Below are 18,357 nucleotides of genomic sequence, written 5' to 3' on the forward strand. Positions count from 1 at the left end.
AGACCACATGATGAAATAATTATATATTATACCTCATGAGCTAATGGTTTTGTATTTATTTTGATGCATTTAATCTCATAATTTATCAAGTTGAACATATAGGGAGCTGCTCAGTGTTTTCCTACTGCATGGCCACTGAGCAGCTGGGGGTTAAAGGTTGCTCAAAGGTCCATCGGTGCTAATTGTTGAGGGAGAGGAGACTGTCCCATCTGCCGCAGGACTTCAAACCAACAACCTGCTTCTCTCTCCTTTAGGCTACAGCTGCATGAATCTATGGGGCGATGATATATGAAAACTCATTTAAAGTGACTGAGTTCACTGTGCTGTTGATGAAACTGATGTGAAGTTTAGGCTGAAGGAACCTATAGATGTGCTGTTTGGTTTGATCCGATCTGCTAAGCTGTGGATGTGAATCCAGGCTCCTGGCCATGTTGTATCCAGCTGTCTGTGTGATGATGATGAAGAGTGGAAAGATCTTCCTCTGCAGGACGTGTTAACAGATAGGCACTCATCTGTCTCTGGTATTTATAAGGAGGACGTTTTTTGTCATAACCAGCGGGTCTGTCTAGTGATAGTTTCAGCAGCCAGCTGCATGGCCCTGATTCAGGGAAAGTTAACTTGGTTTTCTGCCTTGGCTTTTGGTGAGACCATTGTAACGTCTCCAGAGTAACTTAAAAGTTAAATTAACTTCCCAAATCATGGGAAGGCTTCAAGCAGCTAGAAATTAAATGTAAGCACAGTCAAACAGACAAATTTCATTCAAATCATTCAAATTTGATGCTGTCTTCATTTGAACACCTTTGATTAAAAAAAACCTTACCACTGCCAAGCTATGTTTCCTACAACATGGCCCTCTGTATTAATACCTTGACAATTAGACACTGATTGTAGTTTGTTATTTATCTTCCTCAAGTCTCATTGTGCAGAAAAAGATTGTTAAATTTGTCCTTCCGTAACCCAAAAAGCAGCTTAACAGTTTTCATTGGTTGACTTTCATTTCACTGGTTCACTGGTTCCATGATTGATTTTAATGTTAACTTGTGGCTAACGGCACCCATTGGTTTCAATGAGAAATCCTTAGGATGCTAAGAAGACTTGACTGACAGGCAGAGAGGAATGATTTCAGGAGCGAAGCACAAACACTGAAAGTTTATATTTAAAGTATCTTTGATGAGTTCTGTCAGTTTTTCTCTCTCTCTGTCTTTCATACACACTGGAAAACTGCATGCTGCAGATATAACAAGGATAAAAAGGTGATTTTCTCTTTAAGAAATATTAAAAATCCATTATTTATTTGGCTATTGCATCTTAAAAACTTACAGAACAAGTGCGTTGCACGACTGTCTTCAGTTCAAGAGTTCCCTTGAATTTCTTAGTTTTGTTTTGCCACAGTTTTCTTGTCTTTCTAAAGAGCTTCTCTCCTTACATCCTCTAAGCCAAATCAGCGTTCCTTTTCCTTTACTACTTTTGGCCTTTTGCAAACCTCTTGTAGGGGAACAGTGTTTGGAAGTTGAGGATTTTCAAAGCCTCCACTCATTTAAACAGGATGTGTCACGTTCGTTACATCTATTATAGTTACAGACAACATATATCTTGTGTTGAAAACATGTGTCAAAGGTGTGTTAAATAGCGGCACACGCTGACATGCCTCATATTAAAAAGGGTCATGCACCTAACTTTGTTGAAAGTGTCACATCCTTTTTGAGAGTGTATGAAGATCCATGTGGTCATTTCTACAGTAGAAGAAGACGTTGTTTATAAGATGAGGATTTTTAAAATCTCTCTCTCTGGATTAACTCCTGCTGGTGTTGACCACTTTTCATCCCCGAGGGTCATTACTCTTTCTTTTAGTGTGTGTGTGCGTGTGTGTGTGTGTGTGTGTGTGCGTGTGTGTGTGTGTGTGTGTGTGTGCGTGTGTGTGTGTGCTCACTAAGCTTGGCGTGTTGAGTTGTTTTAAGCCGTTGTGAGCACACCCCATCACTTCAGGTTGGAGCTGTCTAAGTCTATTTATAAAGCTTCCCTACCTTTCTCTGGCTGAAGCAAGACTCCATGTTAAAAGGTTGAGGCGTCTGTTTCCATCAAACACTATGGGAGTCCCTGTCTGTCTGCACGGGGCAGCACGAGCCTAAAGGTTAAAGGTCATCAGTGCAAATCCCTGGAATAGATACACCTTGGAAAATCAAGCAGTTATGGCCAGAAGGTGCAGGGTCGCTCCCTGCTGTGAGAGTGTAAGGGAGGAAGGATGAAAAGGAAGGAAAGGAAAGAGGAGGAGGAAAGGTAGGAAAGAATGGATAGATAAACGTCTCTCCAGTAGCTGTTTAGTTAAGTTTGAATTGGATCGATTTACTTAGCAGTACTAGTTTTTTGTGTCATTGTTATATTACAAAACCAGTATAGATTCAATGTAAATTGTCAACCCTCCTCTCTTTTTGTCTCCTCTTCTCCCCTCCTCTCTTTCCTTTCCTCTCCTCTCCCTCTTTCCCCTCCTCTCTTCTTCTCTTCTCTCCTCTCCTCTGCTCTCACTCCCTATTCTCTCCTCTTTTACTAAATATAAACAGATCAACACTTAATTTCTCCCCTCCCCTCTCCTCTCCTCTTTCCCCTTCTTCTTCTCCTCTCCTCACCTCCCTCCTACCATTCAGAAGCCAGTCTCGCCCTCCATCCATCCTCCTCAACCAATGGAGAGTCTTCTTACCAACTTCAGCTCCGCCCCCTCCTCCCTGCCTCTCCTCCCCACCCAGACTCTGGCTCCCACTAACTGCAGTACATGGGACCAACAGTGGGGGGCGCCGTACCTGCACAGGCTGGCCCACCTGGAAGTGATTTTTTGTTTTGAGATTTTCTTGAGATAAAAGCTGTGAAGTGAGAGGATCCTGACATCTTCCCTGTGAACTGAAACGTCTGTTTCCACTCGTCATGGCTGCAGTGTGAGTCTGTGCTCTTGCATTGTTGAAAATGTTGAAGATGCAGCTTTAAGTTGGTTTGTCTTTTAAGAATATTTTTTTTGTGATTGAATTGTTGTATGAGCCTTTTTTTTTTTTTCTCTCTGCAATCTTTACCACATGTAGTAAAAATGAATGTATTAATCTAATTTGTTCATATTGTATTAAGAAAGCCAAAAAGTCAAACAGAGAAAATATGTTTTGGGAATGGAAGTAATTTTTTGAAAAACCTTTCAATTGAAATAATTTGTGATGTTTGATAAAGATTGTTTATATTCTGTACATGGACTTGTCTTTTTTTTTCTCCCCTTTGTACCTTTTTCAGCCAGTGCTGGCCCTTCAGTCTATCAGGAGTTAACACCACACAGTTAGAAATTATGTTCATTAAGAAAGCTTATTTGAATTTAAATGAAAATTCTTGAATGGTAATTTGGCAGCACATGTAATATGGCCGCTGTAGAACCTGTAATTTCCTTGACATATATCAGGAAGTGTTTATTCTCAGTGTAGTTTTGTGTGCCAATACAGAAAGTTATATGGGGTGTTTCAGGAAGGAAAAGAGACTGTATTTATCATCATGGACCCCAATTTACACTTGAAATGATACTGTTATCTCTACAAAGGCTCAAATCCCTCCTTACTAAGCCTTGCTGCAACTGAGCTCCAGCTTGTTGGGCTCAATGTTGCGCATTTAAATCTGTAAACGAGGGCAGATCAGTGCATAAAAACAACTTTATTGTGCAGAGAGCAACACAAGACCCATGGTTCCACAATGACATTACAAAGTTTTAATATTCTTCATATATCTACACACAATCTCACAGCGAAGCTCCACATCTGGAATGGGGGAACGGTGCAGGTTTGGAGGCTCTACTGCTGCAAGAAACACAGAAACACACACAGAGAGACAGTTGTTAGGAAGCTTCAAGACAAAACCACAAGTTTTATTACAGGCCAACTCTTGAGTGTGTAGGTTACGGTGAATGGTGAATGTATACATTTACCTGTATAGGTGCACTTTTACCAGTGGGGTTGTAAATGTAAACATTTCCCAAGGTAAATCTGGGGTAAATCTGGTGAATGTAATGTGTGTAGAACGCACAAGTCACAGTAGCGTGAGGCTCTCAGTCGTGTGGCTACATTTTGTTGTTGGCACGACGTTCCACGTGGCCAAATGACCTCTTCGGATTGGCTTTTGTAGTAGTATTTTGCCTTTTGTGTAGTGTGAGGCGCGGGAGGTTAGTTCATATAAGACAACAACATCAGAAATCTGGCCAAGGCAGACCATGCCTCAGTGTTTGGTAAGTTTTCATGCACACCCACCTGGTTGACCTGCATCACAGTCACAGTAAGGATGGATCGCAACTGAGGCCAATTTTGTTTGGGTTTTTTTTTAACCAAAACTGGTGGCATGTGTGCCTCTTTACTTCTAGTAGGCAGACTAGATACTACTATATTGTGTTGATAGTCTACGTATTCAGTATAGATGTAGTTTGGCCAAGAAATGTATTTTATATTTTAGTTATTTCAGTCCAATAGTGGATGCACTACTAGCCTACACGACTTATTTCCATCTATCTGTAAAAAGATGTGGATGTGCAAAACATGCTTGCCTCTCAATTAGGTGATTTTAAAGAATCTAACATAAGTCCATGAGGGCAAAAACCTGCTAATAAGGCTTTACTACAACATATACTTTTCAGTCGGTGTCCTAATCTGGTCAAAGTCATCAAAAAACCCTCAGGTGCAGAAGTGTAGTGTTACAGTCATGGTGTTACAGATATGCATTCAGCAGGACACTCAAGAACTGAGAGAGCCTCGTGCGACTATATTATACATTTACCATTTTCCCACATTCACCGTAATATAATTATGTGAGTGACTGTATGTCTGTATAAGCAAGTACATGCATGCTGGTTCATGTGTACATGTGTGTGTAAGTGTGTGTGTGTGTGTCTCACCTTGGCCTTGTTCTGGACAGGCAGGTAGAGTTTGAACTCTGCTGGGAGCTCGTCCTCAGAGTAAAGTCTGTCGGAGAAATACACCCTCCTGATGCGACAGTTAGCATGGATCTGAGAGGAAATGAGACCAGACATTAGTGAGAGAGAGAGAGAGAGAGAGAGACAGAGAGAATACAGTCTGACAAGGACACTATAGAGATCCTACAGTTAGCATAGATCCACAGGAAGGCATTTGTGTGTGCACCTTAGTACTGAAACGATAAGTTGATTCATTGATTGTCAATTGCAAGAAAATTAATCGATTATAATTTTTATAATCAGTTCATTGTTTTGGTTATTTATCCAGTAAAAATACCAAACATTGTCTGGTTACAGCTTCACAAATGCTAAGATTTGCTGCTTTTCTCTGTTTCATATCATTATTAAATGAAAACTTTGGGGTTTTTTGGCTGCTGGTCAAATTAAGTAAGCAATTTTAAGAATCACTTTCAGCTCTGGTAACTTGTGATAGGCATTTGTCATTATTTTTGACAATTTATAGACTATAGACTACTATTTACAGAAATAATTAATCGATTAATCGAAGAAATAATCGATTAATCGATAATGAAAATAATCTTTATTTGCGGCTGTAGTGCACCTATTTGACCAACCTGCGTGCTTGGCGTCTCAATATAGTTAAATGTACCTGGTTTATATCTGGTTTAATCTTTGTCTGTCTCTCTATCTATCTGTGTGTCTTATGTGTCTGTGAGAAATATCTATTATTATATTATATCTATTATATCATACAGCACCTTAGTTGGTTCCTAGACTGTCGATAGTAAAGTCTGCAGTGTGTGTGCTAACCTGTACACGTAGCGTCTCAATGTAGTTGGTTCCGTAGGCTCTCCTGGTGAAGTCCGACAGGTTGAACTGAATCTGGTTCCAGCCGTCGTCCAGCCTCATGGGCATGGTGCAGATGAACGGCTTCACCCGCGTTGTGCTCTGATAGTTGCTCGCCCGAAACCGTCGACGCACGTTTTTATCGTCTAAAACCTACGGGGTGTGAAGAAGAGACAGAGAAAGAACGAGTGACCATGAATCCCAATATTCTGGGGAACAAACTGAAAAACAAAATCACAGCCTTGAGTTTATGTTTGGATTTGGGTTTTTTTTAACTCCACCAAGACTTGGAAAGTGTGTGCGTCTGTAGGAGTATCTGCCCTACCTGGACTTCAAAGGTGAAATATTTCTTGAGGTTCTTGATGATCATGACCAGAAAAGGAAGCCTGATGCCCAAAGTCTTCTTGGGGTCTGCAGGACACGTGATGTAGGTGGTACTGCGAAGAGGAGAGAGGATGAGAAACAGAGTGCTTGAACGAGGCAACATGAGCTGAAGGATCCGTGACAGACAGACAGACACCAGCTCACCTGACGTTGGCCCCTTCCACCTCCAACACCATTGACTGGATGTCGTTGTCTGTGACTCTCTTGATATGACCGTTCCTCACCTGTGAAGACACACGCAAAATTCCTCAGCAATTATCCATTTCTGCTGACTGTCACTAAAGCTCGGACAGAGATGAACAGGGACGCCTTCATGATCTGTACCCCATCTAAATGGAATACAGTAAGACTTAAGGAACAGGTTTACAGATATGTGATCTCAACAGTACTAAGCTGATTAAATAAAGGTTTCATTAATAAAATACAACCCCTTTTTCCAGCAAGGCAAAATATGATTTGTGCGTAAAAAAAATTGCCAGTTGTACAATTCCAACCAGAAAGCATAGTTTTGTCTAATACTACTTACCAAAAACATTTAGTTAGATGAAGTAAAAACTGATTCATTGAAGGCATGCTAAACACGTATTATGGTAGATGTGGCTGGTAAATATCAACTCTAGTAGCTTTTCACAAGTAGCCAGTTTGTCTGTTTGGCAGCTGATAAAACATTTGTTTTATGCCTGTTTCAGCCAATCATTGTGGCAACTTGTGCAGCTCAGGAGAATGACGGGCTGATATGGGAACAGCCCCCTGCTTGTCTTTGTCAACAGGAAAGATGGTGACAGTGAATATGGCCAAAGTCTATAAACGTTGTGACACTTAAGGGTCTTGAGCCATTCAAATCCTACAGTGTTACAGTTGAATTGTCACAAGGCAATATTTAGACAAAACAATACTTTCTAGTCCGAACTGTGTTTGTAGCCTGCTGTGCATTCTATCAGGAAAAAATATGAGCTATGAACTAACTATTAGGGCCTTGCTGATTTCAGTGGCCTTCTAGATTGATGGTTCTAGCTATGGCAATATGGTGATTAACGTTATCAAGGTTAAGTGGTTTAAACTTGTGCGTAGTTGAGCCATAACGTTAACTAAGTTTACCTGACACAAAAATTGTTTAAACCTAAACCTAACGCAAAAACTACATAATAAACATGGTCACACGTCGTGGCGTCGCTCCAATAATTACTGATTAAAATATATATAGTTAACGTAACTTATAACGACACATAGTTAGCATTAGCATAACTAGCTAAGGAAGCTTGGTTTTAGGAGGCTGGGTTCGTAGCTTTAATAACAAATCGTTGCTTACCTTTTTATCCCATATCTGCAGAGGTTTGCTACCGATGCTATATAAGATAGACAAGAATCCACTTTGAAATGTGTTTTTAAACATCTTCTATGTACTTAGATGACTGCCCTATGTGCATGTGTTTGGGTCTGTCCAAACTGTTGCTAACGTTACGTTTGTTTATGGATTTGGATTCCGTCCCCAGTGTTTCCGTGTGATACAAAAAAAGAAATAACTCGTTCCGCTGCCGGCGGAAAAAAGGATCGGAGTTTCAAAAAAATCTGAGAAATGGCTTTAAATTTGTTGTCATTTGTGTCCTATCGTTATATCCCCACACGTTTCTCCCAGGAAGATATAAAAAAACAAAATGAATAATGTCCTTGGTGGTGGCTGTCAGTTCTTCAGTATGTTGGTGTTGCTAGGAAACGGAATCTAGCCCTCGGCCGCCCTTGTTCACGCCGGGTATCAATGTTGACGCGTCTCGGTCGCCGTGGCAACAGCAATGGTGAAAATGGGCCTACCTGTCTGCCTGTCTCTCTACCTGGCTTTTATCTCAAACCTCGAATCACTTCAACAACAACATTCAACAAGTTATAGATTTCTCATTTTATTTCTCAGATTTTAAGTTGTAGGAAACATCTGATCTTTCTTCCATGACAAAAAAAAGTCTGGGGTCCGTAGCTCACCATTTTGTTTCTCATGGGTTATTTTTCCAGTAAAAGATAAAGAGGAGATGAAACATAAATAAGTAGTCGTTTCTTAATTAGCACTCAAATCTTTGGCAAGTGACCATGATATAAACATTCAAGTAAACCAAACTGATACTGAATCAAGCTTGAGTCTAGATGTCCAGCAAGGCTAGACATGAACAGTCTAAATAGGCGATGTCAGAGTAGGTTGCAGAATTTGAATTTGCAAAAACTGTCCCAGATTGCCTGATTTCACTCTACACTGAAACACTGAAAACTGACCTTTATTCATTTTTCTTTCTCATTTATAACAGTTATTTTACACTGAAGATGCAATGCAGACACAAAATCTATACAGTTTCAAATACAAACCTCAGCTCTCAATTGTTGGTGGATCCATTAGTGAACCAATGTAAAAACAGTCAGTAAAGATTCTGCAGCAGCATGCCAGCACAACATCATGATCATTTCAACTCCACAAGATGGGGAATTAAGGCTGAGTCACCTCCTAGAGCAGAGCACCAGTTCACAACCCCAAAATACTTCATTCTCAAATACAATAATAGCACCAGTTTCCAGAAATGGGTTTCTTAAACACTTGAAAATATTTCTTTCCACCTCTGACGAATACGCACTAAATCCCCAAAGAGTCAAGTGGAATATCCTTCCTTTCTGTCTTGAGGATTTTAAACAAGCCGGGGCCAAGACAGATCTGACAACGGCTTCAAATATTTGAACAAGCCGAGAAACATTCAATTAAACATTAGCCAGGCAACTTTGCACAGCCCTAACTGTGGTGACATCACCGCAGTGTAAAATAAATCAAACGCTCCCTATTAGTTTCCTATGAGTGAGCTAAATTAATTCACTACTATTTTTGCTCAGCTCTGCGCTATAGAGCGGTTTGTTTGACGTGTGCTGCAGACTGCCACACACACACATACAGATGTACATACACATGCACATACACACACCTAAATGCACACACACACACACACACACACACACACACACACACACACACACACACACTTTAAGTGGTTACCACCTCTCCAGTTGTTTATATCACCATGGTTTATGAGGTGCTGCTTCACTCCAAATAATATATCTGTGTTAATAAAAGTGTAAAAGAAAATCCTCCCCCTCTCTCTCTGTCGTTCTCTCTATCTTTGTGTATGTCCTTTCATTTTCTGTCTCTCCCTCTCCTCTGTTTCTCTCTGTCTGTCTCTCTTCCTATTCCTAGAAGTGTGTTTGTGTAAAATCAGAGAGATTTAAGGGGTTCACAGGCTGGCAGCTTTATAAAACAGTTACAGAAACAGTTTATGTTTCTTTGTGTGTGTTTCGCTCTGTTCGTTTCTATGTCTCTCTCTCTCTCTTCTCTCTCTCCTCCTGTCTCCCTCTCTCCCTCTGTCTCCCTAAATGAGTCTGGTATTTACAGAGATACAAACAGAGGCAAAGTAGAATATCTTTCCCTCGGACTCAGTATGGGACCACCCCAGAGAAAGCTTTAAATAAACTTTATTGAAAACCCACTTGAGTGAAACAGTTCAGTCTCCTTCCTTCCTCTCACAGTAAAACAGACGAGTCTCCTAAAAAAAATCAAGTCTCTCTGTTCCTTTCCCTTCTTCCTTCCTTCCTTCCTTCCTTACTTCCCTCCTTGCTTCATTAATCAATATTTTATATATTGAGAGAGAGAGAGAGAGAGAGAGAGAGAGAGAGAGAGAAAGGGTGATGGGGATGGAGTGGGGGTAAAGAGAGAGCGAGGGAGAGAGCGAGAGATGGAGAGAGAGAGAGAGAGAGACAGAGAGATGGAGAGAGAGAGAGAGAGAGAGAGACAGAGAAATGGAGAGACTTCACAACAGAGAAAATTAAGATTGACATTGTTAACAGAAAAAGGGGAAGGAGGGAGGAAGAGGAGAGAGGAGGAGCGATAATGGCGTGAGAATAAAATAAAATAAAATAAAGAAACTGTATACTGTTCTGCTCTAATCTGGTCCAATCCAGTCTGCCCTATTCTCTTCTCTTCTATTCTATTCTATTCTATTCTATTCTATTCTATTCTATTCTATTCTATTCTACAATAGCCTATCCTATCCTCTTCCATTCCACTCTACTCTTTTCTATTCTATTCCTGTCATTCCTGCATTGTGCCTCTGCTGTGGGGCTGGGTGTGATATGTGAGAGAGAGAGAGAGAGAGAGAGAGAGAGAGAGAGAGTGAGAGAGAGAGAGAGACTTCATGGGTTCACATCCCGACTCGCTCTTCTCTCTCTTCTCTCTTCTCTCTCTCTCCTCTGAACAACTTCTGAACGACTGCGGAAAGGAAAGCAGACACAAGCAAGAAGAGAAAGAAACAGAAACTACCGAAGGAGGCCGAACCTACACACTCTGAAATAAGACTATTTCCATAAAACCTCAGAAAAGTCGTCTGTTTCTACGAGGAACGTTTCTCTCTCTCTCTCTGCAGCAGGTAGGTTCCAACACAGGAACAGAAGACAAACCTGATCTTTAACCTGTTTACTGATCCTTGTTTGACGACCAAATCAGACCACATGATGAAATAATTATATATTATACCTCATGAGCTAATGGTTTTGTATTTATTTTGATGCATTTAATCTCATAATTTATCAAGTTGAACATATAGGGAGCTGCTCAGTGTTTTCCTACTGCATGGCCACTGAGCAGCTGGGGGTTAAAGGTTGCTCAAAGGTCCATCGGTGCTAATTGTTGAGGGAGAGGAGACTGTCCCATCTGCCGCAGGACTTCAAACCAACAACCTGCTTCTCTCTCCTTTAGGCTACAGCTGCATGAATCTATGGGGCGATGATATATGAAAACTCATTTAAAGTGACTGAGTTCACTGTGCTGTTGATGAAACTGATGTGAAGTTTAGGCTGAAGGAACCTATAGATGTGCTGTTTGGTTTGATCCGATCTGCTAAGCTGTGGATGTGAATCCAGGCTCCTGGCCATGTTGTATCCAGCTGTCTGTGTGATGATGATGAAGAGTGGAAAGATCTTCCTCTGCAGGACGTGTTAACAGATAGGCACTCATCTGTCTCTGGTATTTATAAGGAGGACGTTTTTTGTCATAACCAGCGGGTCTGTCTAGTGATAGTTTCAGCAGCCAGCTGCATGGCCCTGATTCAGGGAAAGTTAACTTGGTTTTCTGCCTTGGCTTTTGGTGAGACCATTGTAACGTCTCCAGAGTAACTTAAAAGTTAAATTAACTTCCCAAATCATGGGAAGGCTTCAAGCAGCTAGAAATTAAATGTAAGCACAGTCAAACAGACAAATTTCATTCAAATCATTCAAATTTGATGCTGTCTTCATTTGAACACCTTTGATTAAAAAAAACCTTACCACTGCCAAGCTATGTTTCCTACAACATGGCCCTCTGTATTAATACCTTGACAATTAGACACTGATTGTAGTTTGTTATTTATCTTCCTCAAGTCTCATTGTGCAGAAAAAGATTGTTAAATTTGTCCTTCCGTAACCCAAAAAGCAGCTTAACAGTTTTCATTGGTTGACTTTCATTTCACTGGTTCACTGGTTCCATGATTGATTTTAATGTTAACTTGTGGCTAACGGCACCCATTGGTTTCAATGAGAAATCCTTAGGATGCTAAGAAGACTTGACTGACAGGCAGAGAGGAATGATTTCAGGAGCGAAGCACAAACACTGAAAGTTTATATTTAAAGTATCTTTGATGAGTTCTGTCAGTTTTTCTCTCTCTCTGTCTTTCATACACACTGGAAAACTGCATGCTGCAGATATAACAAGGATAAAAAGGTGATTTTCTCTTTAAGAAATATTAAAAATCCATTATTTATTTGGCTATTGCATCTTAAAAACTTACAGAACAAGTGCGTTGCACGACTGTCTTCAGTTCAAGAGTTCCCTTGAATTTCTTAGTTTTGTTTTGCCACAGTTTTCTTGTCTTTCTAAAGAGCTTCTCTCCTTACATCCTCTAAGCCAAATCAGCGTTCCTTTTCCTTTACTACTTTTGGCCTTTTGCAAACCTCTTGTAGGGGAACAGTGTTTGGAAGTTGAGGATTTTCAAAGCCTCCACTCATTTAAACAGGATGTGTCACGTTCGTTACATCTATTATAGTTACAGACAACATATATCTTGTGTTGAAAACATGTGTCAAAGGTGTGTTAAATAGCGGCACACGCTGACATGCCTCATATTAAAAAGGGTCATGCACCTAACTTTGTTGAAAGTGTCACATCCTTTTTGAGAGTGTATGAAGATCCATGTGGTCATTTCTACAGTAGAAGAAGACGTTGTTTATAAGATGAGGATTTTTAAAATCTCTCTCTCTGGATTAACTCCTGCTGGTGTTGACCACTTTTCATCCCCGAGGGTCATTACTCTTTCTTTTAGTGTGTGTGTGCGTGTGTGTGTGTGTGTGTGTGTGCGTGTGTGTGTGTGTGTGTGTGTGTGCGTGTGTGTGTGTGCTCACTAAGCTTGGCGTGTTGAGTTGTTTTAAGCCGTTGTGAGCACACCCCATCACTTCAGGTTGGAGCTGTCTAAGTCTATTTATAAAGCTTCCCTACCTTTCTCTGGCTGAAGCAAGACTCCATGTTAAAAGGTTGAGGCGTCTGTTTCCATCAAACACTATGGGAGTCCCTGTCTGTCTGCACGGGGCAGCACGAGCCTAAAGGTTAAAGGTCATCAGTGCAAATCCCTGGAATAGATACACCTTGGAAAATCAAGCAGTTATGGCCAGAAGGTGCAGGGTCGCTCCCTGCTGTGAGAGTGTAAGGGAGGAAGGATGAAAAGGAAGGAAAGGAAAGAGGAGGAGGAAAGGTAGGAAAGAATGGATAGATAAACGTCTCTCCAGTAGCTGTTTAGTTAAGTTTGAATTGGATCGATTTACTTAGCAGTACTAGTTTTTTGTGTCATTGTTATATTACAAAACCAGTATAGATTCAATGTAAATTGTCAACCCTCCTCTCTTTTTGTCTCCTCTTCTCCCCTCCTCTCTTTCCTTTCCTCTCCTCTCCCTCTTTCCCCTCCTCTCTTCTTCTCTTCTCTCCTCTCCTCTGCTCTCACTCCCTATTCTCTCCTCTTTTACTAAATATAAACAGATCAACACTTAATTTCTCCCCTCCCCTCTCCTCTCCTCTTTCCCCTTCTTCTTCTCCTCTCCTCACCTCCCTCCTACCATTCAGAAGCCAGTCTCGCCCTCCATCCATCCTCCTCAACCAATGGAGAGTCTTCTTACCAACTTCAGCTCCGCCCCCTCCTCCCTGCCTCTCCTCCCCACCCAGACTCTGGCTCCCACTAACTGCAGTACATGGGACCAACAGTGGGGGGCGCCGTACCTGCACAGGCTGGCCCACCTGGACGTCCAGCTGTACCAAGACTTCTACGCTGTCTGGGTCTCTCTCATGGTAAGAGAGCTAGATCAGTCCATTTCCATTCAAAACCAACCTTGTTTTAGTGGTCATCATTTGCTGTTGAATGATTAAATGTATTTTAAAGGCTTTACTGCAATGAACTGTAGTGGTTATCAAAGTTAATAACCTGTATCTATTCATAAAAGACTGAAAAGCAAATCTCATGGCATTGATATTTTATTTGTGATTGGGAAATCAATGGGAATCTTCTCAAGAATTAGTTGTGATAATTCATTCTGCATGGTCACTCAATTGAGTAGCTATGAAATTTACCAAGCAACACAAATGGTCTACTAGCGTGTAACTACAGTTTGAAACCTAACGAAATACTAGAAATAAGTAATGCAGTCTTATACCTTTTGGAATTGAATTGGAATGACAGGAAACAGAACTGAATTCCATGAAATTCCATAAAATTTCACTTCTAAGGACCGGTTCACATGCCGCATAAGAGAGGTTGTCTTAACTCGCTAAACAACTAAGACAGTTAAACAAATCAAATACAACAGTTAACAGTTTATGATATTCGGTATTGATAACATGGGCCAATAACACTACGTATAATCTCACATATGTGGCAAGAAAAAAAAGCAAAAAAAAGGCAAAAAAACCCATGGCATTTCATTGAGTTAAATTAAACTTCCTGAAATTCCAATTCAATTCCAATTATTTTTTACTGTAGTTTTTTTTAGGTAAAATTCCAGTTCCAATTCCTCACTAGAACTGGAACTGATGAGTTAATTCATGAATTGACCCGCTTGACTTCAACGGTCATTAGAGTCTTGTGTGCCGCCCTGTGCTGCAGGTGTGTAACTGTGTGATGCTGGTGGTGGGGGTGCTGCTGAACGGCCTGGCCCTCTACGTGTTCTGCGGAGCCTCCACCCAGCCGTCGCCCCCCGTGGTTTACACCATCAACCTGGCCGTGGCCGACCTGCTGGTGGCGCTGTCGCTGCCCGCCCGCATCGCGCTGTACCACAGCGGGGGCAGCTGCATGGCCTGCTCCTACGTCCACACCTTCAGCTACTTCGTCAACATGTACTGCAGCATCCTGTTCCTCACCAGGTGGGGGCGCTGCCTGCATTTCTCTTTTTGCTTCCTTCTTCCACTGTTTTACCCTTCCATTCTTCCTCCTACTTCCTTCATTTCCTTCCTCCCTTCCCTCCTTTCCTCACAATAAATTGACTTTACATAGAAATGTATGTTGTTCCTCTCCTCCTCGTCTTCTTTAGTGTCTGTAGTGTCCTCACTATAAATTGGCTTAACATATAAAGGCCCTTTGTTTCTTTGCTCCTCCACTGCCTTATCTCCTCCCCTCCTCCCAGTATCTGTATAGATCGTTACCTGGCTGTGGTCCATGCGTCCAGCACTCTCCATCGGTGGAGGACCACCGGAGCAGCCAGGTGTGTCAGTGCCGCCGTCTGGTTCATTGCAGTGGTGGTCACCTACTCTTTCCAGGTACACACACATGCACTAAACACACACACACACTACATTAACAGAGATAGATAGATAATAGATTTTGTGATTTTCATGTTTTAACTTCTATTGATGGATTACATGCTCCTCTGTGGGTTGAGAAAATTGTCTGACCCTTATCAAACCCTTTACCAAAAAAAAACACTGGATAAACTGTTACTGCTGGAAATGGAAAACGCATCACCTCCTGTGCGTCACATTATTTTTCCCGGGAAAGGCCTACCCGACATCGGGTAAATTTGCATTGCCACACCTCCGCCTCAAACGACTGAGAAATTTAAACACAATAGAAAAGGCCGCCGACTCTGTGGAACCTCTTAATTCAAACCAGTCAAATTTCAGCATGGCACTGGTGCTCAGTTGTTTACTGTCATAGAACAACAAGGAAGTTGCTACAGTTAGCTAGCTAGTAAAATAAAACTGACGTGATACCAGTGTGGGCAGTGGGCCGCGCAAAAGCCTATTCCCAGCCCAAAACAGGAGAGCCATTCTGAGGGGCTTGTGGGACAATCCTATTTCAAACTGAGAGCCGATCAATCTATGCTGTCTTCGGCTCAGCAAAGTCTCATTATCCCAGGTTTTCTCATGAGAATTTCTCCAGACCTCTGTCGTTTGTGTGGCTACGGGAGATTAGACACCAGGTAAAAGCTTTCATGAACTGGGTATAGTTTGAATCACTGCTGTGTTTTATCAGTCAGCGATAGAGAGAATAAAAACAGGCAGATCATCACTTTAAAGAGAGGAGTAGTAGTTTGTGAGTCACTGTCCTCTGCCCTCCTCTCAGACCATGGCGCTGGAGTTCAGCTCCTCCTGCGTTCTCCTGCCGGCTCTCTTCTACCTCACGGTGCTGGAGTTCCTCCTGCCGCTGCTGGCTGTGGTCGGCTTCACCTTGCGGGTCGCCTGCTTCCTGACCGCCAGCCACGGGCCCGTGCCCCAGCAGAGCCGAGCCAGGAGGGCGCGCGCTGTCAGGCTGCTGGCCGCCGTCCTGGTGGTCTTCACCGTCTGCTTCACGCCGTTTCACATCCGGCAGGTGCTGGTGTACTTCCGGGTGGAGGCCGGAGGGGCGGGGCCGGGCCGGGGGGCGGGGCACGTGCTGGCCTATCACGTCACGGTCACCCTGAGCAGCCTGAACAGCTGCCTGGACCCCGTCGTCTACTGTTTCGTGACGGACAGCTTCAAGCGGTTGTGGAGGAGGAGGAGGAGGAGGAGGGGAGCGAGGGAGTGGGAGGAGGGGGAGGGAGAAGGGGGGAGGACGAGCGGGGCAGAGGGGGAGAGGAACTCGGTGAATAAATGTTCGGGCACGGCGTTGGCAATAGCTCACAGCGTGGCCACGCTCAGCCTCACCGCCACACCCCGCTCTCTGGCCCACATGGAGCAGTCCGCTTAGACCGCTGACCCCTCTAATCTGGAGGAGATGGACCGGTCCAGAGAGAAAGAGAGAGAGAGAGAGAGACAGACAGACAGACAGACAGACAGACAGACAGACAGACAGACTCACCAAGAGTCACAGGTAGACAAATACAGACACAGGGAAAGAGAGAGAGGCTGACAAAGAAAACAACAGGGACACCAAGGAACAGAAAAAGAGACAGAAATAGAGAGAATTATCAGAGAAATATGTGAAAAAGCAGAGCAATAAATGAAAACACCACACACTTTCTCCTCAAGTTGAACAAAACAAACCATTGAGGGACAAACAACATCAAAGCAGCTGCCTTCCTCCCTCCATCCATCCTCATCCCTCTTTCCCTCCATACCTTCATCCTTCCCTCCCACTTTGGAGAAACTAAGACTGAGACTGGACTTGCTGTGAAACTGGTGAACCTTTATCTCTGAACTGTTTGAGAGATCCACATCCATCATGAAATGGCCCTTGATGAAGTGAAAATGCCCTTGGAAATAGAAACAAATGAGCTTGAGACAGTGGCTTGAAGGTCTGAAAGATCTTGAATTTCATCTAGCAACTGATTTATGGCTTTTCTCTCTCTGAAGTAAAACTGATTTTGACATTTTATCTCCCAATGAGATATTTACTGTTGTTTATTGAAAGACAAAATGCAACTGAATTGCAATACATCGCTGTATCAAATGCACTTCAAGACATTTAGAGTTACAACAATATTGTATGGAAGCCCAGTTATGACATTTTTAATAGAAATATTGTACTATATACTGTCTGATTGTTCTTATCACTAGTTTTGTTTAGAGCCATTACTGCTACATAAAGCCAGTGTGGAAGTTAGAGACATTCGGAGCCGATGACGTCAGAGAGAGACATAAGGAGAGAGACAGACAGACAGAAAGACAGAGAGAGACAGCACAACATTTCTCCAACAGATGGAGAGAGACAGAGCGCGCTCTTGCATCAACATACTAGAAGCAAGCCCATCTCGAGAAGTATAAACACTTGTAACAGTTACCGTACTCTTTCAGCTACTTATTGAAGGCTACTTGTAATGTCTTTGTTTATCACTTCTCCAAGTGTCTAAATGGAAGTGTGTCGTCTGAGTCCTGTAGAAACCTCCAAAGAGACAACTTTTCAACAACTGCTTGATTTTCCTATTGATGGAGTGTTTTTTGGCATTTTACTATTGGGTCATGAAACACTTGACAGTGTCAGGTGAGGTTTTTGTAAGACACATGTAATGGTTGGTGTAGGTCGCTCGTTTTTACTTTCCAAAATGAATTAATGGAGGCATATGCACTATGTTTATTTTTCTATTCATTTAGCCTAGGAAAGCAGAGGCAAGTCCTTACAATTGTTTGATTAAAAAAAAAAAAAAAAAAAAAAAGACTATAAATGGGGACATGGATACACTGACATTTTGAAATTTACTTTTCTTCACCAAGCACTTACTTGTCACATTATGGGGTAAAAGGTTTCAGCATTTTGTCTTCCAGCCTCAAAATTGCTTGTTTGCATTGTTTGCATTTCTCATTCAGACCAATTGGCATTGATTGTTTCAATCAATTGTTTTGTTTTTTTCCTTGAGTTTCTGTTTCACCTTTTTCAGATTTTTACTGATTGATGTTTCATTAAATGTAAAGTGTTCTGTAACATTGTCTTCCAAACCTGCTTTTTAAATAAAGTTTATTCTTAGTAGTAGTAGTAGTAGTAGTGATGTTGAAGTTTTGAATGAATGAAGGATGTTTCTGTTGCTGCTGAAGAGACTTAAAAGACTAAAAGAGAGAAACACTTCCCTCTCTTCTCTCACTTCTATTTGTTAGCAACTATTTGTCATTATGGGATTCACAGACACTGATCTTTTCTACTGTTCCAGTCACTGTAAGTCACTCTGGATAATGGCATCAGCTACGT

General features: G+C 41.9%; 2 protein-coding genes across 3 annotated transcripts; one reads left to right on the plus strand and one right to left on the minus strand.

Moving 5' to 3' along the window:
• Positions 1–3,665: 3,665 nt before the first annotated feature.
• On the minus strand, positions 3,666–7,651 carry LOC139639447 (cilia- and flagella-associated protein 20). 2 transcript variants are annotated; one of them, XM_071513537.1, is made up of 6 exons: positions 7,482–7,651; positions 6,317–6,396; positions 6,114–6,225; positions 5,753–5,941; positions 4,904–5,014; positions 3,666–3,815 (listed from the first exon to the last, which is right to left on the minus strand). In XM_071513537.1, the coding sequence occupies exons 1-6, from the start codon at positions 7,563–7,565 to the stop codon at positions 3,813–3,815; spliced, it is 579 nt and encodes a 192-aa protein (XP_071369638.1). In that variant the 5' UTR covers positions 7,566–7,651; the 3' UTR covers positions 3,666–3,812. The 2 variants fall into 2 exon arrangements, with proteins under 2 accessions (XP_071369638.1, XP_071369637.1); XM_071513536.1 differs by having other exon boundaries at positions 3,666–3,818.
• Positions 7,652–13,370: 5,719 nt separating this feature from the next.
• Positions 13,371–16,425, plus strand: LOC139639449 (G-protein coupled receptor 20-like). Its single transcript, XM_071513541.1, has 4 exons — positions 13,371–13,556; positions 14,368–14,624; positions 14,885–15,017; positions 15,823–16,425. Exons 1-4 carry the CDS (start codon positions 13,371–13,373, stop codon positions 16,423–16,425), a joined length of 1,179 nt encoding a protein of 392 aa, XP_071369642.1.
• The last annotated feature ends 1,932 nt before the right edge of the window (positions 16,426–18,357 follow it).

This window comes from Centroberyx affinis, unplaced genomic scaffold (genome assembly GCF_046629955.1).
Source record: "Centroberyx affinis isolate AG114_WGS23_722 - 3 ecotype Tasmania unplaced genomic scaffold, CSIRO-AGI_Caff_v1 ptg007312l_1, whole genome shotgun sequence".
In the NCBI taxonomy this organism is placed as follows: Eukaryota; Metazoa; Chordata; class Actinopteri; order Beryciformes; family Berycidae; genus Centroberyx; species Centroberyx affinis.